Here is a 25043-nt window from a genome sequence, read left to right as displayed (position 1 = left end):
AGCACATGGCCATTGTGATGGGGAACTTGATCAGATCGTTTATGATGCTTGCCATAGCATGAAACCTGCTCTCCAGAAAGGAGCCCCTGAGTCTAGGAAGGCCCCCCATGAACTTTCCTTTATGTGGGGACCAGAGTCTTGCTCCAAAATATCTGTTAGTCTATAAAGTGCCACAGGACTTCTTGCTGTTCTCTCTCTCTCATTTACCAACAGACCAAGACTGTCAAAAGTCCAATGGATAAGCCTTAAATATTGTTTAATCTGGGCCCATGAGCTCCTTTTGTCCAACTAGTAAGCCAGGTACAGGAACAACTGGACTCTGTGGCTGTGGAGGAAGGTTGCCACTACCTCCATGCACAGGCCAAACAGAAGAACTAAACTAATAATATCCTCCATTCACCACAAACCTCAGGAACCTCCTGTGCGGAGGGTAGATTGCAAGGTGAAAGTAGGCATCCTGTAAGTTGAGAGCAGTGAACCAGTCTCCTTTATCCAGCAATGGAATTATGAATACCAGGGAGACCATGCAAAACCTGATCTCTCCTATTTTTTTTTTTTTTTTTTTTTTTTTTTACAAAGTTGTTCAGGCCTCGCGGATCCATGATGGGTTTCTGACCCCCTTGGATTTTGGGATTAGGAAACAGCAGGAATAAAACCTCTGAACTGCGGGGGAGCCTCCTCTATTGCACCTCACTGAAGGAGTGATTGGACCTCTTCTCCGAGCAGGTTCACGTGACAGGGGTCCCTGAAGTGGGATGGGAAAGGAGGGTGGGAAAAGGGGTAAGAATGGAACTGGATGGAATATTCCCTTTCCACCGTGTGCAGGACTCACTGGTCCCATATTATACGGCACCAAGCAGGGTAGAAAGAGGACAGGTAAAACAAAAATAAATACTTGCTGGATCCCAGGTGGGGAGGGGTTTGGAGCTCCCGACTACACCTCCTAATTTTGGTTTCAGCCTCGGAGAGCTTCTGTTGTTCCTGGCCCTGGCCAGAGCATCTCCTGCCACTACGACCCCATCTCCTTTTATGGTCTCTAGGCTGTTGCTGTTTGAACTGCATAAGAGGAGGGCAGGGTGATAAAGCACCTACGGTGGGTTACAGGAATATGAAGCCTCAAAGACCACAGGGTTACCCTTAAGACTATGTAGTCTCTTGTCCATTTTCTTAGAAAACAAAGTGGGACCCTCAAAGGGTGGATCCCGTATTGTCTGTTGCACCTCCTGGGGTAGGCCAGAAACCTGCAGCCAAGCCCCATGCCTCACAGCAATCCCTGAAGCCATAATCTGTATCACTACGTTGGCAGCATCCACAGCAGCTTGGAGGACTGCATCAGGAATTATCTTCCTCCACTACTGCTGTAAATTCTTGTTTAGCGTCCAAAGGCACAAGTTCTGAAAATGTGGACAGCAAAGGTAGTGTATTAAAAAAGTACCAGCTCACCAGAGCCTGCTAGTTTGCTATATGTAATTGTAGACCCCCAAGGGAATAAATGTTTCTCCCATACAAGTCCAGTTGCTTGGCTTCTCTATTTTTGGGAGAAGGTTCCTGAAAACCTTTCTGCTCCCTGTGGTTGGCTATGTCAACAACCAAGGAATTGGGGGCAGGGGATGTTGAACAGGTGTTCGTTCTCCTTGGAGAAGACAAAATACCACTTCTTATATTTCTGGGCAGTTGGCGGGGCTGACACTAGCGTCTGCCATGCAGCTGGCTGTTAGGGCAGTCATCTTTATAATACCTAAGGCCACTCTAGAGGGTCCCGTGGATGACAAAATGCCTGTCATAGGGTCCACTTCATCCTCGACCTCCTCAGCCCAGACACCCAAGTTCTGGACAACCCTGTGAAGGAGCTGCTGCAGAGCTAGACCATCTCTAACACCAGACAAGCAGAGGAACCCACCACTAGTTCATCCAGGGAGGACAATAAGGTGCCAGCCTGACCCAAACAACCTGGATCCATGATCCCGGAAGGGTCCACACCAACTGCCGGGGGCCGGGGGGGGTGGGGGGGCAGGGGAAACAATTAAATCACCAGCACTGTAGCGTCCACCAAGGACAGTGCCCAGCACAACACTCCCAGGAAAGGTGCTAGGGCTGCAGAGGTTACCGGCACTGGCAGGGCCCACGTCTATAGAACCAGTCTGGAGGTACTGGTACCAACAAAGACAGCACCAGCTCCCCCAAGGCTGGCACCATGGCAAGGGACAGCACCAAGACTGATCTGTCTCCTGGCAGCAGTTGGTCCGTGGGTGCCTCCCACAGCAGCACTCCCAGCACAGCTGAAGGTGCCAGGCACAGTACTGGGGGAGCTCCCAACACCACCAGCAGTGACAGGGCCCCGGAGTTCATTCTAAGAAATTGACCTTGGGACTCCTGGAACGCCCACAAGTCCAAAACGGCTACTGCGGAGGTGCTTTCCAATTCTGCTGGCCCTGTCCATGAACAGTGTCGGCTCTGACTGACAGGAGCGGCTGTTCCTCATCCCATCTCCAAAAGTAAGAGTTCAGCTCTGATCCCGACACTTCTGTAATGGAGTTCTGGGGTCCCCAAGCTCTGCATCCTGTCTGCAGGCAGGAATGACTCTCACTCAGCAGGAGAACAGCAGGTTTATTAGCCAATGGGGACACAGCTTCGTAAAGAGATGTCAGGACAGCTGGCAGAGACATCTACCCCAATCCATTTTGGAGAGAAGACACCCTGAGGGGCCCACCAAGCCGGGGCCTTGCCCCCTCCTTTTTCTCCCTCTCTCTCAGCCCAGACCAACTGCTTTCCAACTCCCAGTTCCAATTCAAAACCCTCAGGCTCCACCACCCCCTTTGTCTGCAGTACAGAGATGTCACTTGGTTATCTAGGTTAGCAGGAGCCTCACGCTCTGTGAGCCACACACACATATCCCTTACTACAGCACATCTTTCCCCCCTTCCAAACCGAACTGAGCGGGGTCACTCAGCCAATGACCTGGGGAAGTTCGGGGACCTCCCTGTGTGACAGGGCATCGGCTGTACCCTCAGTGCTCCCCTTGATGTGTACCATCTTTATGTCATAATCCTGCTGGGGGATGTTCCACGTCAGGAGCTTGGCATTGACCTCTTTCATGTGATGCAGGAAGCAATCCCCATAAGTTTCGTCAGGTTGGTTGGTCTCCCTGCTTTGGCCTCCAGTCCATCAGCCACATTCTCAGGTCGGGCAGTCAGAGCCCATACACCTGCTCCAGCAACAGCAGATCAAACAGTTCCTCTCTGGTTTGGGTCGCTGCCTCATCTGCCCACCAGTCCAAACAGCTGCTTCAGCAAAAGTTTGGAATTCAGTCACTGTCCAGTAAATGAAGGTACAAATGCTTTGCATCCTTGGCATTTAGCCACACAACCAAAAGGATTGTGTGCCTCAGTTTCCCCTTCCATACCAAACAATAGCTTTGGAATGTTCCTTCTAATGTGGGAAGTTGTAAGACTGGTTACAACGGTGACATTTCAGAACTACAGACTCCTTCAGCGTACTAGTCATACTTACACATCAATGTCAACATGTTACATGGTTCTTTCCAAACATTCAGTACATGGTACAAGTCTACAGCTTTTTGTAGCAGCACCCCATTGGTTACAGCAGTCAGCTTGAGTAACAAGAACAAACCCATTGCAATTGTACATTTACATTGCTCTTTGGTAGACCACAACCACGGCTGAACCTCCTGGAGATTCTGTCATTTTATGGCTAAATGGCTGAGGCTTTCCTTTGCGCAACCAAATTCTAATATTCTCTCTTGCACGTGGGGCGGGAATCTGATCTCTCTGCGTGCGCCTTCCTTCTAACAAGAGCTAGGCCATTGCTGATCCTCAGGAAGACTTCCTCCTCCTGCTTTCTGAAAGTTACTTTGTGAGTTCCAGAGGCAGAATCCACACGAAGGAATCCCTGCGTACCCCTTACTGGCCCACTAGGCCCACAGCTCCTTTGTCCTTCCACCGCCAACTTCTGTCTCCCCATAGACTCAGAAGTGGAGTACATTACAAGAATACAAGTGTTTCCAGCATCTGGAGATGGGGAATTGCTGGCCCTCTCCTGCATCCAGCGGAGACTGAATGTACAGTTGTTCCATTCCACACACTTACCCACACAATCTTTCCTCTGCACCTGAGACCATTCTGATCACTTACCACAGGCACTTGGAACAGGACTACTTTCCCAGAATGCTGGGCGCACACACAGTCACTTGGGTATCACAGGGCTACTCACATTCCTTTATAGCCTTCACTTTACTTGGACCAACTTCCAGTTCCTGAGAAACCTTTACACAGCCTGCTCCAACCTTTCCAGAGCACAGCCAGTGGTTTCACACTCAGGCAGGTCCGGGACATCAGGAATGGAGACAAACTTCTCCCCAGACAAACTGCTAACTTCTACAGACAAGCAACTTTTCTGATCACTCCCTTTGACCTTGCTCCCATTCCCTGCAGTTACCACAGACTGCTCGGGGAAACTCCCGGGGGAACCCCTTCCTCAGGAGTTCCCTCAAGCAACAATTGACCTCCATCTGGCTTTACAGGGGCCCTCCTCCCTTGAGCCACAACCAGTTCCTTCCAGGCTTCAGTGGCACTCAGATCCAACTCTGGGATCTTACCACCATTTTGAACCACCCTAGGCTCAAAGAACGAGCTTCCCCAAAAGCAGAAGCACAAGCACCTTCCTCGGACCAAGGACCAGCATCCTTATCAGGGATGCCACTGCCCATTCGAGAGACATTCCCTCTGTTCCAGCCCCTGTGGCTGGATTCAGAATCACACCTGGAGTGCTCTTTTGGCTCCCTGTTCAGCCACCCCAGGCTGGGGGAGTATTCCTCAGACAATGGACTAGTTTCCTCATGGGCACCTTTTACAAATGCAGGCTCTGCTCTCTGCCCCAGGCTGCTGCTGCTGTTCAACACAGACAGACAGACAACTGGAGACATTCTCCTCTGTCGCAGCCCCCCAGCAGATCTCAGACACATGCCCAGAAGGTGAAGCAGCTTCTCTCACAGACAACTTGCCATTCCCAGTGGACAAGCTGCTTTCCTGCACAGACACACAGGCACCTTCCTCGGCCCAGGCCTGGAAAACTCTTCACAGGCCTGTCCTGGCCACTAGTGGACAACGAGTTGGAATCGCTCCTTCCCTCCCTGAATTGTGGCAGGCCATTCAGTTCAGAGCTCCATGCAGTCCAGGGATTCCCTCCCCCATCTTGGCTCTCCCCTGCAGGAGTTTCCCTTAACCCTCAGATCTCCCACTGCACTTTCATGCTGTCACTGCCTCTCTCTCTCTCTCTCTCTCTCTCAGTTGTTCCAATCCTTTAATTTCAATTCAGTTTCCAGATGCTGCTGCTTTACAGAGAAGGTGCTGAGGGAGGTTGCAGACACATGGGCCGATACCTGCTGCACCCCACGATTCCTGGAAGAATCCCTTCAGTGTCCCAGACTTCTCATAGGTCATTCTTTCCTGAGGGTTAGGTTGTAGGCCCCCCCGCCTTCCAAGAACGATTCCAATGGACTCCCAGAAACAACCGCTCCTCAGATGTGACACCCCCTCTCAAGGACCATGACTCTCTTGGGAAGAACCCTTCAAGAACCATATTCTCCTGGGAAGAACCCCTTCAGTGTGGCAGCCTCCTCATGGGTCACTCGTTCCCAGGAGTGAGGCCGTAGGCCCCTCCACCTTCTGGGACCGATTCCAATGGATTCCCAGAAGTAACCCATCCTCGGGTGTGACACCCCCTCTTGAGGACCACGGCCACACTCTCTTGGGTTCATCCACAAGCCCTTCCACCTTGGGGAATGGCACCTTCCTGTCCTTCCTCAGGAAGGTTTCCTCCTCCCACTTTCTGAAAGTTATTTTGTGAGTCCCAGACACAGAATCCACATGAAGGAACCAACCTGATGGCTACCAGCTAGGATAAAAAGACTTCCAGCAATTGGGTATGCACATGAGAGCACACCTACATTGGAATGCGCATGAGCAATTACTCAAAGAATAACAACAGAAAATGCTGAAATCACAAAATATTTATATACTTAACATTTTGCTTCACTGAAGAGAGAAGGATCCAAACTAATTCTCTCTCAAAATGTTCAATGGAATACTGCAGTTGATTGCTTGGAACAATTTATTAACAACTGGCCTATTCTCATAAAACTTTAAAGTGGGGAAGGAGGAGGGAACAATCAAACAGGTATCCTGAGTGAAGAGGAGGAAGTGGCCAGTCAGGCACTTCTCTAAGATGTTTGTACACTAATGCCAGAAGCCTCATCCCGCAGGATGGCAATCTTTGACAATGTGGGAGGTCTCAGATTTTTAAGCATCCTAAGTTGTTTCTCTTGCACCTCTGCCACTTGTATGTCCTGGGACTAGGCTACTCTTCTGAACAACTCTTGGAACTGTCTGAGGTTGTCTGAGGGTGATATATCTCCTGGGATGACCGCCTCATCTGGGGAGGATGAAGAAGCATAGACAGGTTACTCACTTGTGTAGTAATGATGGTTCTTCAAGATGTGTCCCCGTGGGTGCTCCACAGTAGGTGTTGGGCTCGCCCCGGCGCCACAGATCGGAAATTTTCTAGCAGTTTCCTTCGGATCGCGCATGCACCGATGCACGCCGCTCCTTCGCGCGCTCTCAGTCATGTGCGCGATCCGGTCCCCGCCAGTTCCCTGACCAACTGCCCCGGATGCTCCTGAAAAACACTGGACAGAGATCCGAAGCGGGGAGGAACGGGTGGGTAGTGGAGCACCCATGGGGACACATCTCGAAGAACCATCGTTACTACACAAGTGAGTAACCTCTCTTTCTTCTTCGAGTGGTCCCCCTGGGTGTTCCACAGTAGGTGACTACCCAGCAGTGACCCCAAGTAAGGAGGTGGGTACTCGATTCATGTGCAGCTTGCCCTTGAGAGGACTGCTGTCGACAGATGGGTATCCTCATCAAACACCCAGTGCAGGGCATAATGCTTGGCGAAGGTGTCGTAAGATGACCAAGTCGCCGCTCCGCAAATGTCTTTCAACGCGATTCCCTTGAAGAAGGCCGTTGATGCGCCATCACTCTGGTGGAGTGAGCCTTGGGTGGAGCTAGCAGAGGGGTCTTACAGAGCTCGTAACACAGTTTTATGCAGGACACAATGTGATTTGAAATTCTCTGGGAAGAGAGGCCTTCCCCTTTCGACCTTGGGGTGAGACACACCAGGAGTCTGTCTGTTTTCTGGAAGGGCTTAGTTCTGTCTATGTAAAAGGCCAACGCCCTCCTCACATCTAGGAGATGCAGTTTTGCCTCCTTGCTGCAGCTGTGAGGCTTCGGATAAAATGAGGGTAATACTATTGGTTTGTTAATGTGGAACGCCGAGGAAACTTTTGGAACGAAGGCTGGGTGTAACCGTAAGATCACTGCTTCCTTTGAGAATACTGCGCAGGGCGGCATTGCCATTACTGCTGCGAGTTCGCTCACCCTGTGGGCTGATGTCATCGCAAGAAGGAAGGTCGTTTTCATGGTAAGTAGTTGGAGGGGCACCATGGCTAATGGCTCAAAGGGTAGTCCCGATAGCGTGTGGAGTACCAAGTCCAAACTCCATGACAGTGGTAGCGGTTTCTGAGGGGGGTACAGATTTACCAGCCCCTTCAGGAACCTTGTGACGATAGGATGGGTGAATATGGTGGGCCCTTCCTCTTTGTGTCGAAAGGCTGATATAGCTGCAAGGTGGACCTTTAGCGAGGATAGAGAGAGCCTGTCTCATTTGAGGTCCAGCAGGTATTCTAGAATTACAGTTATAGGGACATAGAGAGGAGCTAACTGCTTGGAAGAGCACCAGGAGGTAAATCGTGTCCACTTCTGCTCATAAGTCCTTCTGGTGGAGGTCCTTCAACGACACTCTAAGACTTGTTTTACTCCCTCCGAACATGTGCTCTCTAAGGTGCTGAGCCATGGATTAGCCATGCTTGTAGGCGGAGTCCCTGAGGATGTGGGTGCACTGTGGACCCCTGAGCCTGCATAAGTAAGTCCGGCGCTACCGGTAGGGGGAGTGGTGGATGGCCCGACATGCGCAGAAGCAGGGGAAACCATTGTTGTCGGTCCCAGGTCAGGACTATGAGTGTCACGCGAGCTCTCTCCCTTTTGGCTTTCTGTAGAACCTTGTGGATGAGTGTTGTGGGGGGGAACGCGTAGAGTAGAGGGCCCTTCCATGAAATCATGAATGCGTCCCCCAGGGACCCCCGCCCTATTCCTGCTCTGGAGCAGTACTGGGGACACTTCTTGTTGTACTGGGTGGCAACCAAATCGACTTGGGGAAACCCCCATGTACAAAATATGTGCCAGAGCAGGTCAGAGCAGATCTGCCACTCGTGCGTGAGTGCGAAGCGTCTGCTTAGTTGGTCTGCCTCCACGCTGTGGACGCCGGGCAAGTACGAGGCTTTCAACGTTATGTTGTTGGCAATGCACCAGTTCCACAATCGGACTGCTTCTGCGCATAGCGCAGGGGACTGTGCCCTTCCTTGTCGATTGATGTAAAACATGGTGGAGGCATTGTTGGTATTGATCCCGACTACTTTGCCGTGCAGGCATTTCTGAAAATGTCTGCACACATTGAACACTGCTCTGAGCTCCAGTATGTTTATGTGCAGTGTCTGTTCCACGGGGGACCATACCTTTTGCGTCACCTTGCTGCTAATGTGTGCTCACCATCCTATGTGGGAGGAGTCGGTTGTAAGAAAAATAGAAATTTGTGGTTGGTGGAAGGGTACTCCCACTAGCAGGTTCTTGGGATCTGCCCACCATGCTAGTGACTTTCGTACCTCCGTCGTGGGCGATACTACCCTGTGGTTGGTATGGGCTGCCGGTCTGTAAACGCTCGCCAGCCAATGCTGCAGGCTTCACATATGTAGCCTGGCATTCTGTACCACGAACGTGGCGGCCGCCATGTGCCCCAACGATTGCAGACATGTTAGGATCGGCACCGTGGGGCTGTACATCATGACTTGTACCAGGGATTTGATGGTGCGGAAGTGGGTGTCAGGCAGGTATACTCTTGATGTAATAGAATCTATGCGCGCCCCTATGAATTCTGTATCTTGCGTGGGCTCGGTCTTTGACTTTGCGAGGTTGATAAGTAGGCCCAGCGAAGTGAACGTGTTCGCGGTGACATGTATCATGCATAGGACCTCTGCCTTTGAGGCCCCTTTCAGTAGGCGGTCATCCAGATATGGAAAAATGAACACGCCCTGCCTGTGCAGGTAAGCTGATACTACTGCCAGGGTTTTGGTAAAAACTCTGGGTGCCAAAGATAGGCCGAACGGAAGAACTCTGTATTGGAAATGCTCCCTGCCTACCTTGAAGCAGAGGAAACATCTGTGTGCCGGGTGGATTGTTATATGAAAGTAAGCGTCTTGTAAGTCGAGGGCTGCAAACCAGTCTCCATCATCCAGTGCCGTAATTATGGAGGCAACTGTAATCATCCTGAAGCGCTGTTTGCGCAAGTACTGGTTGAGGCCCCGTAGGTCCAAGATCGGCCTCCAGCCTCCTGTTTTCTTCTCTGTTAGGAAGTATCGTGAGTAAAAGCCTTTCCCTTGGAATTGTTCTGATACTCTTTCCACCGCCCCCATGAACATGAGGTGATCTACCTCCTGCTTCAGCCTCGCCTCATGAGAAGGGTCCCTGAGAAGAGGCCGGGTGGGAGGTTTCGGTGGTGGTAGTGACTGGAAGGGGATCGTGTAACCCGTGGCTATAATTTCCAGCACCCATTTGTCTATTGTGATATTTTGCCATTGGGAGTAGAACAGTTTGAGGCGATGATGGAACAGGAGGTGAGAGTGGCATTGAGAGATGGTGTTGATAGTGCAGTCCTCGACATAGCCGTCAAACTTGCTGTCTCTGGGCTTGTCCTGAGGGTGTACGGCTTTGTGGGGAACGTCGTCTGGGGGCCCTGTACTGTTGCTGCTGTTGATGGCGCCCTTGGTCATAGCCTTGCTGATAGTGTGCACGCTGTGGTTGGTAAGCGTAGTGCCTTTGCTGGGGGTAGAATTTCTTTTTCTTGTATGGTGGAGTACAGATACCCAGGGTCCTAAGTGTGGCCCTCAAATCTTTGCTAGAGTGTAGGACAGAGTCAGTTGATTCTGCAAACAACTTTTGGTTATCGAATGGAAGATCTACGATCTTCGCCTGTAGATCTCTGGGGATACCAGATGTCTGGAGCCAGGATTCCCTACGCATCACCACTGCTGCGGCTGTTGAGCGTGTAGGTGTGTCCGCCATGTCCAGGGCAATCTGAACTCCCGTTCACAAGGCTGCGTAGCCCCCCTGGACGATCACCTTTAGCACTGGCTTCTTGTCCTCTGGGAGGAAGTCCATGAGAGAAGTAAGTCTAGAGTAATTGTCAAAGTTATGGTTTGATAGATGTGCCGCATAGTTTGCCATTCTCTGTAATAAGGTAGAGGAGGAGTAGACCTTTCTGCCGAACAGGTCTAATTTCTTTGCATCTTTATCTGACCCCCCTGATTTATATTGAGGCGTCTTTGACCTCTGTTGAGACAATTCGACCACCAAAGAATTGGGCTGTGGGTGGCTAAACAGTAATTCCATGCCTTTGGCTGGGATGAAGTATTTCTTATCTGCCCTTTTATTCGTAGGCGGGATGGAGGCTGGAATCTGCCATATGTTAGTAGCTGATTCCATAATGGCTTCATCCAGTGGGATGGCAATTTTAGATGAAGCCAGGGGTCTCAAATTTTTCAGGAGTTTATGATGTTTCTCCTGCACCTCTGCTATTTGAATGTCCTGCGTGTATGCTACTCTTTTGAACAGATCTTGGAATTGTTTAAGGTCATCCGGGGGGAGATGTCTCCGGGGACAACTGCCTCATCTGGGGAGGACGAGGAGGCGCTGCTAGGATATACCTCCTCCAACTCCTCTGATTCCTGAGTTTGCTGGTATGCTTGCTCCTTCGTGGGTTGTGAAGGAAGGTCTCGGGACTCTGGACTCATTTCCGCCTGGGAAAACTGCGTTCCTCTCCCACAGCGAGAGTGTATGCGGGGGTGTTGGCGAGGTGTGGGTGGGGATCTGCCCCTGGATCTGGACATCCGATGTCAGTGTTCAGTATGATGAAGACGGCCATAACAACACAGGCAAGGGCCCGGTGATGGAGATCTGGACCACGATCGGAGTGTGTACCTATGATGTCTGGAAGAGCGCGATCTCCTTGACGACACTGATAATGGTGAGATGGTCTGTGATAGTATTCGTAGGCATCCATGCCCAAAAAGGGTGAAGGTTGTCTGAGCCAAGGCGATGGTGGTTGGAGGAACGGGGAGGGGGGTCTGAAACAGGCCGTTGGAGTTGCCGTCCGGTGTGTGTATCTCGGGGTGGGGGCTGGGTGACAATGGCAGCGCAGCAATGCCCGGAGATGGACTGCGGTGCCGGGTTTTAGCCCTAGCTTTTCCCCGTCCTTGCAGGGTAGGTGCCGCCCCCTCCCGTGCCGGGGATCTCGGCCCTGATGTCAGTGCCGCACCCGGTGCCGTCATATGCGGTGCCACGTGGGTAGCTTCCTCCGGCGCCATTTGGCCCCGTGCTGGGTGCCCTTGCATTGTCGGCGCCGTGAGAGCCAGTGCCACGTGAGACGGTGCCACCGATTCTGGCGCTTGCCGCGCTGGTGCCCTCGGTGCCAACTGTTGAATAGTCGGAGGCCCGGCCACGGCCGCGTGCGCAACTGTGCTGCCACTATCATCAGCCACTATCATCAGCCCGCGGGTCAGGGCTCTGCGTTCCACTCGTCCTGCTCACTGAGGTTGCCGGCAAGGATCGAGCCGGGGAGATTTTCTTCTTCTTTTGCACAGAGGGGGTCAAAGAAGCTGCCTTCCTTTTGTGCGACCCTGAGGGCCCTTCTGTGTGAGGCTTCTCTGGTGGTTTGGGCTGAAGGGCCTTATCAAACAAGATCATTTTGAGCGTCATTTCCCTGTCCTTCCTGGCCCTGGCTGTAAACTTAGCGCAGTGAGAGCACTTCTGAGTAACGTGGGACTCCCCCAGGCAACGAATGCACTTACTATGCCCATCAGAGGCAGGCACGGCCTCGCGGCATGACTCACACTTCTTAAACCCCGAGGAAGACATCCCGGTGAGTCTTTAACTGTTAATAGGGTACTTAGCTGCTAATCACAGTGTTTTTAAAACAAATAACATTTACGGCCTTTAGGGTAGCGGAAAGCCTAAAGCAGCCTTCTTTGTCCGCTCTTCTCCCCTCCGTTCCTCTTCTCTCTTACTTAGTTACTTTTTTTTTTTTTTTACATATAATAGTAAAAACAAGCTATCAACTAAGAATTAACAGTCTTATCTGTCTCAGGCGTTGGAGCCGGAGCGGATTCCGTCTGCAGCCGTTGGCGGTTGAGAAGGAACTGGCGGGGACTGGATCGCGCACATGACCGAGAGCACATGAAGGAGCAGCACGCATCGACGCATGTGTGATCCGAAGGAAACTGCTAGAAAATTTCCGAGCTGCGGCGCCGGGTCGAGCCCGACACCTACTGTAGAACACCCACGGGGACCACTCAAAGAAGAATTGTTTGATATGCCTCTGTTTGTTCCTCCGATACCCCTTGTTCTCATCGTTCCCCAAAGCGTTCTGCAGGAGGATCTATAACCTGCTCCGTGCCTTCCCTTGTTGGGGGCGAAATGTTCCCTCCTGGCCGGGGGGGATAAGGAACATCTGAGTGATGGACGTGGATATGAGGATCTGTCCTTGGACCTTGAGTAGTGCTGATGTTGATGGTAGTCCTCATGGTAGTATGTGTGCGCGTAATGGCAAGAGCATGGCCTTGGTGTTGAGGACCTGGAGAGTGAGCGTCGCCTGCATCCGTGGTGATAGGAGGAGTGAGATCTCCTAGATGACGTGGACATAGGTGGAGACGCTCTGTAAGGGTATGTATGTAGCTTATATGAATGCCGGGATTCAGGTGAAGGATGCCTGAGCCAGGGGCAGAGGGGCAGCAGGGGCAGAGACGGCAGTCTCAGAAAGGGTGATGGCACTGTTGTTGGCCACTCCAGCATCTGCATTTCAGGAGAGCTGGGAGAGAGTGGTGTGACGAGCAGGTCCAGTGATGGGCTTCGGTGCTGAGTCCTGGAGCGTGCTTTTCTCTGTTCTTGGAACGGTTGGTCTGTGCCAAAGTCGTGTTATCTGCGGTGCCACGGGTTTTGGTGTGGATATCGGTGCCAGCTGTACTGAGCTCAGTGCACTTGCTGCACAGGTAGTCGGCACCGGGAGTGCTCATTCCAACAGTCCTGGTTCCATTGTTGTTCTCAGTGCTGGGGCCCTCAGTGCTGTTGTTTCTGTCACCGGATGCTTAGGATCCTGCGGGGTCTTCAGTGCCACATCCATGACAGGCCGAGATCCCGGCACTGTCTTTTGCTCCCTGGGTCTCTCAGTTCCTTTGGTGGCAAGTGTGCCCCAGACCTGTGCCTCACTTGTGCTGCCTAAGGGCAATACAGGCAAGGATTGAGTAGGTGATACTTTCTTCCTCTTTGAACCCGAGGAAGTGAAAGAGGTTGCCTTCCATTTTTGTGGCACCTCCAGAGGAGATGATTCAGTCATTTCAGGCTGAAGGGCTTTGCAAAATAAAATCATTTTTAGCCTCATCTCCCTGTCCTTTCTTGCTCTAGCCATGAGCTTAGAACAGTAAGGACAGTTTTGGGGTATGTGGGTCTCGCCCAGAACGAATGCATTTGCTATGGCCGTGCAAGGCTGGCACGGTTTCACAGCAGGACTCGCATTTTTTGAAACCCGCTGGAGACATTTCTCTTTGTTAAGCAGCTTAACGCAGTCTAACTGTAACGAGGGTATTTGAGTAACAGCTAAATGCAAACAACAACTGTAGATAAGATTGAACAACCTGATAAGTTAGAGATAGGAAGGCCCCAGCCTTAGATGCTCTCCCACGCTCCTTCTCTCTCCTCTCTCGCTCTCTTTTTTTCAAAACTATATACAGTAAAAGCAGTTCTCTTTTTGCAAGAAGGAAGTAACAGGAAAGAACTGACAACTAATAACCAGTAAAACGTTTTGTTATCTTTTCAGCCATTGGAGCCGAAGTGAAGTCCATCTCTAGCCGCTGGCAGTTGAGAGGAACTGGCGTGGACCAGATCGGATCGCACATGTAATTGAAAGCATGTGAAGGGCCAGCTCGCATCTGAGAATGCGCGATCTGACACGGCTTGGAAATCTCCGATCTGCGGCGCCTGGGCGAGCCTGACACCTGATGTGGAGCACCATGGGGACCAGTCAAAGAAGAACAAACCATCCCGCTGCATAGTAAGAAATGCAAACGTGGTACACAACCAGCTTGGCTTAACAGGGAAATCCTTAGTCAGCTTAAACTCGAAAAGGATGCATACAAGAAATGGAAATGTGGACAACTGACTAAGTTGACAGCTGCTTACAAACAGGGAGGAACTAATAAGGAAGGTAGAGGTGGCTGACAACCTGGGAAGCAGTGATCATGAGATGGTAGACTTCAGGATCCTGACCAAAGGAAGGAAAGAGAGCAGCAAATTACACACCTGGACTTCAGAAAAGCAGACTCTGAGTCCTTCAGAAACCTGATGAGCAGAATCCCCTGAGATGCTACCATGAAGGGAAAAGGAGTCTGGGAAAACTGACAGCATTTTAAGGAAGCCCTGTCGAAGGCGCAGAAAGAAACCATCCCAATCAGCAGCAAGCAAGGTAAATATGGTAGGAGACCAGACTGGCTTAATGGGGAAATCCTTGGAAAACTTAGGCACAAAAAGTGGAAACTTGTACAGGTGTCTAGGGAGGGATATAAATGTATAGCTCGAGAACGTAGGGCAATTATCAAGAAGGCAAAAGAGCAACTGGAACTGCGACACATGAGGAATGTGAAGGATAACAGGAAAAGTTTCCCCAGGCATGTTAGGAACAAGAAGGTGATCAGAGAGCGCGTGAGGCCCCTACTAGATGAGGGAGGTAACAAAGTGACAGATGATGCAAGGAAAGCTGAAGTACTTAATGCTTTCTTTGCTTCTGTCTTCATGGACAAGGACAGCTCCCGGACTAATGCAATAAGTGATGCACTGTTGGATGAAGGTGGACAGCCTTCGGTGGGAAAAGCACTGGTTAGGACCTATCTAAAAAAGCTAAACATGCATAAAACCATGGGCCCTGGACCTAATTCATCCGAGGGTTCTGAGGGAGTTGGCATATGTTGTTGATGAACCATTGGCCATTATCTTTGAAAAGTCGTGGAGATCAGGAGAGATCCTGGATGACTGGAAAAAGGCAAATGTAGTGCCCATCTTTAAAAAAGGGAAGAAGGATGCTCCAGGGAACTATAGGCTGGTCAGTCTTACATCAGTCCCTGGAAAAATCATGGAGGGGCTGTCATTTTGAGGCATTTGGAGGAGTGGAAAGTGATGAAGAATGTGGATTGGATAAATGCACGGTAAGATGAGTACAAACTGGCTAGAAGGTTGGGACCAGTGGAAAGTGATCAACGGCTCAATGTCAGGATGGTGGTCAGTTTCTAGTGGAGTGCCCCAAGGTTCGGTTCTGGATCCTGTTCTGTTCAACATATTTATCAATGACCTGGATGAGGGGTTGGATGGTGTCCTCAGCAAGTTTGCAGATGTCACTAAGCTAGGGGGAGAGGCAGATATGCTGGAGGATAGGGATAGGGTCCAGACTGACTTAGACAAATTGGAAGACCGAGCTGCAAGAAATCTGATGAGGTTCAATAAGGACAAGTGCAGAGTCCTGCCCTTGGGCCGGAAGATTCCCAAGCATTGTTAGAGGCTGGGGTCCGACTGGCTTAGTAGTAGTTCTGCAGAAAAGGACCTGGGAGTTCTAGTGGATGAGAAGCTGTACATGAGTCAACAGTGTGTCATTGTAGCCAAGAAGGCTAATGGCATACTAGGTTACATCAAGAGGAGCATTGCCAGTAGATCCAGAGAAGTGATTATTCCTCTTTATTTGGCCTTAGTGAGGCGGCATCTAGAGTACTGTGTCCAGTTCTGGACCCCAATTAAAGGAAGGATGTGGACACACTGGAGAGGGTCCAGTGGAGGGCGACCAAAATAATTAGGGGGCTGGTGCATATGACTTATGAAGAAAGGTTGAGGGAATTGGGACTAGTTAGTCTGCAGAAGAGAAGACTGAGGGGGTACTTGATAACAGCCTTCAACTTACTGAAGGGAGGTTGCAAAGAAGCTGGAGAGAGAGTGTTCACAGCGGTCACAAATGGCAGAACATGGAACAATCATCTCAAGTTGCGGTTGGGAAGGTCCAGGTTGAACTTTTGGAAAAACTTTTTCACTAGGAGGGTGGTGAAGGACTGGAATGGTCTACCCAAGGAAGTAGTGGAGTCTCCATGCCTGGAGGTGTTTAAGTCTTGGCTTGAAAAAGCCCTGGCTGGGCTGATCTGATGGGTTTAGTCCTGCTTAGAGCAGGGGGCTGGACTCAATGGCTTTTTAGGTCTCTTCCAGCTCTACTGTTCTGTGATTCTAAGGAGGAGTATAAACATATGGCTGGAGAATGCCTGTGAGTAATCAGGAAAGCGAAACCACATTTGGAACCGCAGCTGGCAAGGGATGTGAAGAGTAACAAGAAGAGTTTCTACAGACGTGTTAAAAATAAACAATTTATCAGAGAAGGTGTGGGGCCGTTACTGGATGAGAGAGGTAACCTAGTGAGAGATGATGAAGGAAAAGCTGAAGTACTCAATGCTTTTTTTGCCTCAGTCTTCACGGACAAAGTAAACTCCCACATGATGATCCAAAACAATGAAAGTATGGGAAGGTGGAGGGCAGCCATTGGTGGGGAAGGAACAAGTTCTGAGCTATCCAGAAGAACTAGATGTAAACAAATCCATTGGTCTGGATTTAGTGCACCTGAGGGTACTGAAGGAATTGGCAGATGTAATTCCTGAACCTTTGGCCACTATCTTCGAAGACTCAGAGATCGGGGGACATACCGGATGACTGGAAAAAGGCAAACATAGTGCCCATCTTTAAAAAAGGAAAGAAAGACAATTCAGGAAACTATAGACTAGTCAGCCTACCTCAATTCCTGGGAAAATAAGGGAGGGGATCCTCAAGGAATCCATTTTGGAGCACTTGGAAGAGGGGAAAGTGATCAAAAGTAGCCAACATGGATTCACCAGCAGCAAGTCCTGCCTGACCAATCTGAGTAGCTTCTATGATGAGGTAACAGGCTCTATGGACATAGGGAAGTCAGTGGATGTGATATACCTTGACTTCAGCAAGGCTTTTGATACGGTCTCCCCCAACATTCTTGTCCATAAGTTAAGGAAATATGGATTGGATCCTTGGACTACAAGATGGATAGAAAACTGGCTTGATGGTCAGGCCCAACATGTAGCGGTCAACGGCTCAATATCTGGATGGCGGTCGGTTTCAAGTGGAGTGCCGCAAGGTTTGGTTCTGGGGCCAGTGGCATTCAACATCTTTATTAATGACCTGGATGAGGGCTCAGACTGCACCCTCAGCAAGTTTGCAGATGACATAAAGGTCAGGGGGAGAAGTAGATACGTTGGAGTGTAGAGAGAGAGTCCAGAGTGACCTGGATAAATTGGAAGACTGGGCCAAAAGAAATCTGATGCAGTTCAACAAGGAGATGTGTAGAGTCCTGCACCTGGGGCGGAAGAATCCCAGGAATTGTTATAGGCTGGGGAATGACTGGCTCAGCAGTAGTACGACAGAAAGGGACCTAGGGGTTATGGTGGATGAAAGGCTGGAGATGAGGAAACAGTGTGCCCTTGCAGCTAAGAAAGCTAATGGCATACTGGGGTGCACAAGGAGGAGAATTTCGAGCAGATCTAGAGAAGTAGTTGTACCCCTCTATTCAGCACTGGTGAGGCCATATCTGGAATATTGTGTCCAGTTTTGGGTCCCCCAGTATAAAAAGGATGTGGATATAGTGGAGTATGTTCAGTGGAGGGCAACAAAAATGATTAAGGAGCTGGAGCACAAGACCTATGAGGAGAGGCTGAAGGATTTGGGCTTGTTTAGTTTACAGAAGAGAAGACTTACAGGTGATTTAATAGCAACCTTCAACTTCCTGAAGGGCAGCTCTAAAGAGGAGGGTGAGAAACTGTTCTCAGTGATGTCAGATAGCAGAATAAGGAGCAATGGTCTGAAATTCAAGGGGGAGAGGTGTAGGTTAGATATTAAGAAAAACTACTTCACCAGGAGGGTGGTGAAGCACTGGAATGCATTGCCTCAAGAGGTGGTGGATTCTCCATCCCTCAAGGTTTTTAAGTCTCGGCTGGACAAGGTCCTGGCTGGGATGACTTAGTGGGGGTTGATCCTGCTTGAAACAGGGGGCTGGACTGGATGACCTCCTGAGGTCCCTTCCAGCCCTCTGATTCTATGATTCCAAATAGATGGATGTATCTTATCCAAAGTGTCTTACGTTGGATTAAAAGGAATGCAGAGGATATGCTCTGTATATTGAAACCTATTATCCACACCATTTAACTTCAGAGAAATTGCTGCTGTATGCTCATGCTGTGAAAATTTGAAAGGTACTTCAAGATAAGCTGATGACAGAACTACCTCATAAGAAAGTTAAACTTCTGGCAATAAGGAAGCAAATGGATCAAACACTATCCCCACCTCATTTTCTTGTGAACATTTTTGGCCCCAGATGTAACAGGTAGATATCTAACTTCTGAGATGATCCTGCTGTCATGACAAGGGCATCTCAAAATCACTCCTCAGTTCTGTCAGTAATAATACACTTCAGGGCTGGAGTGAAACCATTTATTCAGTACATGCTTACTGATGATGTTTTGAACAATGTCACTCCCTTGGATTGGTGAAAATCATTAGCCAGGCGCCCTAAAACAGAGTTCCTTCAACTGCTAAGCCAATTTTTCACAGCAGTAGCTTCCTCTGCAGGCACAGAGAGAATATTTTCTTCATTTGTTAAAATTCACTCATAGATAAGAAATCATCTAGGAGTTGAAAAAACAAGAAAACTTATATTTCATAGCTCCAGAAGAGGAGGAAGCGTGTAGAATATATTACAGTTTATGTTAACACTGATGCAGTGAAGAAGACAACAGGACTATTATACTTTCCATTCAAGACCAAAGGAGGTTGAGAAGCCTCTCAGGGCAATTTGCTCTCACAGTGCTACATAGCTTTGAGGCAGACCACTAGGAAAGAAGACTACATGTGTAGGCTCAATGGACACTGCTACCAACTGCTTCCTATTAGGGGCACAAGCACGCCATAAAGATGCTATTTGAAGAACAACTACTACTCAGGAATATTTTTTGTTGCTTTATTTTTCTGGGGTAGATTCCAGGGAGTTTTCCTAAAGCACCAAAAGTCTGATACTCACAGATTTTCCTAGGCTGCTTGTGCTGGAAATGCTGACCTTCTTTTCCATCTGACTGTCGCTTTTTTCCACGCTGTTTGCTCAAATCAAAGAAAAACTGACAAGCTGGTTGTTCCTATTCAGAAAAATAAAACCAAACGTCACTTGTGCTCTGTCTATATGAAGCAAGGGATGTTAAATCCTGTTTAACAGGTTAACCCTGCAGTGTCCAATACGCTTCCCATTTGTCGCATGTGGCGAACGGGGCAATGGGATGTGGCAAATGCAACTCAGAAGAGCCGCACTTGTGGGGTGCCCCTCCAGCTGCTCTGTGCATGCGCCCCACTACACAGCAGGACAAGCGCCTGGGGGCAGCAGCTGAGGTGGCTGGGGTCCAGCTGCGGCATGGCTTCAGCCCCAGGCAGCTCTGAAGTCAGTAATCTTGTGGAGTGTGTAACAGTGGCGCTTGGTGGGGAGAGGGAGGGGCGGCAACGCCAGGCTGTGGTGGTGGTGGTCGGGGGGTGGGGGGTTTCCTCATGAGGGAGGAGAGCTGTGTCAATTGGGTAAATTTGTCATGGACACCACTGGGTTAACCGGGTAAATGCTAGGTTTAACTGGTTAACTTATTAAACAGGTATGGGGGCAGGTGGTGGCAGAGGAGGCTGCTCCCACATGGGCTGGAGCACCACAGCTCATGGCACCTTGGGAACCAGTGATGCTCTGGTGTGGCTAGAGGGCCCTGCCTGAGGTGCTGCTGTGGGTAGGGGGGCACCCCAGAGCAGCCAGAGCAGCCCTCATCCACAGTGAACAAGGGGTGCTCCAGCTGGAGCAGTCCCCATCGGCAGCAGCTATGTGCACTCCAAAGTCCACCAGTAAGGCTAGAGCAGTCCACGTCAGTTGTGGGGGACCGCAGCTGCCCCAGCCACCCCTACCGCCCCAGGGCCACTGCAGATGGGGCTACTTGGGCTGAGTCAGAGCCCTGCTGCCCACAGTGGCCCTGTGGGGCTGGAGCAACCCCCTGCCCACACCAGTCAACCATAACCAGTATGTCTCACCTGTTTAGCATGAGGCTTACCAGTTAACCAGTTACACTTTAACATACCTAGATGAAGCCCCAATACACAGAAAAAGATCTTTTTGTAAAGGTTTTTTGTTACTCAGCAAATAATTGATACATTGAGCATAATGGTTTGATCTTCTTTTCTACCAACCCAGCAAAGACCATCTGGAGAGTGATCTAGAACAGTTATTCCACTTTCCTATTTCAGCTGCTCCTCTTACTTTCAGAGCTGTAGTGTTCTATGACTTGTTCAGAAGATATTTTTCCATATCCAACTTGACACTGAAACTAGGGCATTCATTTTTATCATAATTCTGACAAACTTCACAGTAGTATATATGATAAAGCGTCTGCAAGCATAATTTAACAAATTAACAAAAATTATGTTTAAAGAACATTAAGAGTCAAGCAATCTAAAATTATCAATTGCCAAAACAATTAATGTTGCCTATACAACCTTACCTAAGCTTCCTTGAATGGATACCTAATGGTATAGTCTGTAATTATGTGATACAGTGGCTCTTACCCACAAAAGCTAATAAATTTGTTAGTCTTTAAGGTGCTACAGGACTGTTTGGTTTTTTTATGACAAAGTATGTAATCTTACATAACTTAACTTACAGTTTGCCACCTGTTGTAGGCCTGTTCGCTATATTATGTGAAGAAAGAGACACTCAACGCTGTGTCTGCTCTTCACTGCTTTTAACCCTACTGGAGGATGGAGAAAGCAAAAGATTTTCCTTGCTGTACTCACCAGCATTTAGCTGTGGGCCACTCTGCATGCTTTCCAGGGGCATAATATTATATGGATTTTCAGCCTGGAAATTACACCTCTCAAGAGGGTCACAAACAGCTGCTAGTGTGTGAGACCAAACTGGCTTTCCTTTATTGCTAAGTGGGAGGCAGATCCCAGTAAGACAGGGGAGGGTGCCAGTCGGGAAGACACAAACAACCACCACCTCAGCACCATTCCTTGGGTTTTGCAAAGTTAAAATTTAGACAACCTCAGTGTTCTGGGAGAGCAGGAAGTAGTGTTAGGTAACTGAGGTAAAGATTTTTGCAGTGAATATTAGTCATAATTCAGTTTCACAACATTCACAGAACAGATACGATACACAAGCATTACTGTGCAAACTTTTGAACTAACATGGCTTTTTAAGTGGCAGAAAAATCACAGATATGATTTTCACTGAGAAAAACTGAGTCTTTGCCATAATTAACAATTCTGAGTCTGCTCTTCTAAAAATTAAAATATTACAAATTTGCATTAGTAACAGAAAAATTCAGAACTCTGTTTTGGAAAATCTTGACTCTAATTTACTCAGATTGCTGGTGATCATTAAATAATATATATGTACAGCACCACGAGTACACATCATTTCATGTAGAGCATGTAACTCTGCCCCAAATGGCACAATGGATAGACCAAGCCACGACATACATGAAAGGGGTAATTCATACATGGATCTATGAATCTAAGGCCAGAATGTACCACTGCAAACATCTAGTCTGACCTCCTGTGTCACAGTGGCCACAGAAAGTCTCTGAAATAATTCCTTTTGAGCCAAACGGATTTCTCCAGTTTTGGATTCCCTGTGTGGTGCTCTATGAATGCAGAGGCCTGAGGAAGGCACAGAAGCACTCATGGGAAAAAGACAGTGCATAGAGGAAATAAAACTGGTAGAATGCAGGGCTCCACTGACCGTTTACCAGGAATCTAAGGTGATCCCCTGATATAAAAACTATGCCTATCATAGTCACTCTAACTTCACTGTGGAGGCCTGCCCCTACGTGGAGCCAGCATGCAAAGAGGCCTATGGAGAACAAGTCCTAGAAACCAGCCTGGTTACTGCGATCGAATGAAACATGGCCTGCAGTCTTGACACAATTCAAAAAGGCAGGGAGCAGCTTTGTGGTCCATGTAGAATTCCACAGGACACAAAGAGGCTGTTCTTGGTATTGTGCATCAACCCAAACCATTGCTCAGAAATCTGAAGTACTTCAGATGGAAAAGACTCAAAGATTACAACCCCCAAGCCCAGTTTTATGCTGCAGAAGAAAGAAGCTGCTCATACACACGAAGGCTGAACATAATGTACCTCTGAGCCTGAGAGCATCTTTGATTTATGTGCCTCTTTCCCAGATTCCCGATATGGGTTCTCAGTGACATCCTGTGGCTGTTTCACTAGCTCTGCGAGGTCCATTGAGCTCATTGGGAAAATACTGAACGCATAGAGATACTGGAAAAAACAAAAATGACTTGACAACTTAGAATCAGCAAGCCCAGAGGCACTGAGATGCTGGCTCTGAAAATGAACCACTAGCTTCACAACAAGCATTCAATTCATTTTACTTTCCCATTTTTAGGATGATTTGAAAAACCACTGTGTATCTGAAATTAGTACCCATTAAGTGGCTTAGAGAGAATAAGGAAGAGTCGCTATTATTCTGATAACACTTGTTTGCCCCTCCATGCCCCAAAAAACCCTTTCCCTCTTTAAGGTTCCTTGGACTCTTTGCACCAATTCACAGCAGCTTGATACTTTGGACTGGAGATAGTTTCAAACCACCAGTGCCACTAAAGGCCCTCAATCTTTCCCATCCATTGTCTCTCTTCACTCCAGCCCCTACAACACCCTTCATTAACTAAAGAGTATGCTTGGAAAATACGAGAATTGGTTTTTAAGCGGTGCCACTGTGCCACTCTGTTCCTTAAGGCAGCATCGTAGACCCACCCTATATTTACTCTGTCATATAATTACAATAAATTTAATACAAAGCATGCCACATAGGCTATCATATGAAACACATATACGATCTGCTGAAACCCACTGTTCTGTCTATATAATTGCTGTGTATGAAGTTATTAGATTTTGCGGTATGGTTGAAATATGTTGTATGTTTGGAAGTTGCCCAGTGCCAGTTCTCCACTGTCAACGACAAAGGAGGTGACCAACACCCAGGCAAGTGCTGAACGATCAAAACCAGCTATTGACCAAAAGAGAATAATAAACAAGGGATTTACACTTCAATGACAGTGCACAAGCATGTTGTAACACAATAAGGACTGCTTGATTCTGATTTGTGCTCACAGGAGAACACCAGGGGGACTGCTCAACCCTGTGATTCAGCAAAGCACACCAGGCATGCCAGAGCTAGTGTTTTCCAGGACTGATGAGATAAAATAGACAAAAGCATGATGCCATTTCTTCCCTCTCGTATCCCTCTTGTGTGTGTCCTCTCCACGTCGGGACAGGGATGGACTGCACAATGAACTCATCATGGTCAGGCTTCTGATCAAGGGAAGGTGCTACAGTTCCAGGGTCCAAAGCTTGGGTCCTGAGAAATTTGCTGGCGCCGTTCTCGATGAGATTCATGAAAAGCTCAGAGAGCTGGATGTGCGATTTCGCAAGCTGTTATGCTGAGCGCTAACATAGCCTGAAAGGGTCTGCTACTTCTCACTAGCAATGCACTGTGAGAGACAGCCCAGACGGATGAGATAGACGGACAGAGATCCCAGTTGCACCTTGGTGAACCCATCATAGCTCAGTTTGCTGGCATTGTATCCAAACATGGAGACAGTGTATTTTTGATCCTTCAATGTTAATTCGGATTCTGATTTTATTAAGTAAGAAGACAGCTACAAAGTGTCAAATGCTGCTTCCGAACTAAAAGAGACAAGCGGGAAGCTTCCTTCAAAAGACCAGCAAGGAGGAAGAGTTCAAACAGCTCTTGTGACTAGAAATGAGTTTGCTGTCACAAAAACTGGCAACTTGTTCTTTTGGTTTAATTCTGTATTCTTTTCATTCAAAATCAAATGATTGATTGAGACTATGCCTGTGCATGTGTATTCAAGGGATGTTCCAGGATCAGACAGCAGGATCTGACGCACTATTCAAATGCCACACAATGGGATATTTGGGAGGGATCAATAATGCCCTACCTATGTCAACAACAAAAAGCCTAACACAGAGCCCTTCTGAAAAACGTATCCAGATGCTTTTGCTACAGAAGATTTCATCAATTGGATTTCTATTCTCTAGCTTTTGTCCTTCTGCCCTTCACAAACAAACAAAAAGTCCACAATATCTTCAGTGAATTCGAAAGGTTTCCAAGACACTTCAGTTCATAACGCAGCTGGACGGCAGGAGGGGACAAGTGATAAACTAGATATGAGGAAGGTAAGGATGAGAGACAATGAGGCAGGGAAAGTCAGTTACAATTTTAAGGATTTTTTTCAAATTACTTTAACCTTGTGAGATGGTACTCCTTTATTCACTCTAGCCCACAACTGTAACAATTTTGTGCAAATATGTCATGTGAGATATTTGAAAATTATTTGCCGGTCATTATTTTCCTTGTAAAATATATGCACAGCAACAGTGTTCAAGTTATATGGTTCCAGTATATGATGTCATAAAAAATATTCCAAATGTAGGTAACGGTCCAAGTAGCTCCTCAGAGACAAACGGCAAGCCAGGTGACAACGAGGGTTATTCACCTGCTAAGTGAATGAATGCTAAGCTGATCACCACTTAATTCAACCCACGATGGCAATTAGTATCGCCACCAAACACAGAACTCAGGAAACTGATCCAACAAAAGATCAACGTACAAGGCTTGAAGGATCCCATGAGATGAAGTG

The 25043-nt window shown here is 48.5% G+C and overlaps 1 protein-coding gene across 3 annotated transcripts in view; it reads right to left on the bottom strand.

The window, feature by feature from the left end:
* Positions 1 to 25043, bottom strand: part of CWF19L1 (CWF19 like cell cycle control factor 1) — a 131108-nt gene that overhangs the window by 38506 nt on the left and 67559 nt on the right. For all 3 annotated transcript variants that reach the window (XM_075013480.1, XM_075013482.1, XM_075013481.1), the window contains 2 exons: positions 22498 to 22638; positions 19363 to 19474 (listed from right to left, as the gene is read on the bottom strand). In XM_075013480.1, coding sequence (XP_074869581.1) covers positions 19363 to 19474; positions 22498 to 22638 — 253 coding nt within the window. The remainder of the gene's footprint in view (positions 1 to 19362; positions 19475 to 22497; positions 22639 to 25043) is intronic.

The sequence above is a fragment of the Carettochelys insculpta genome, chromosome 19 (assembly GCF_033958435.1).
Source record: "Carettochelys insculpta isolate YL-2023 chromosome 19, ASM3395843v1, whole genome shotgun sequence".
Lineage (NCBI taxonomy): Eukaryota > Metazoa > Chordata > Testudines > Carettochelyidae > Carettochelys > Carettochelys insculpta.
This window is presented reverse-complemented; position numbering and strand designations above follow the sequence as displayed.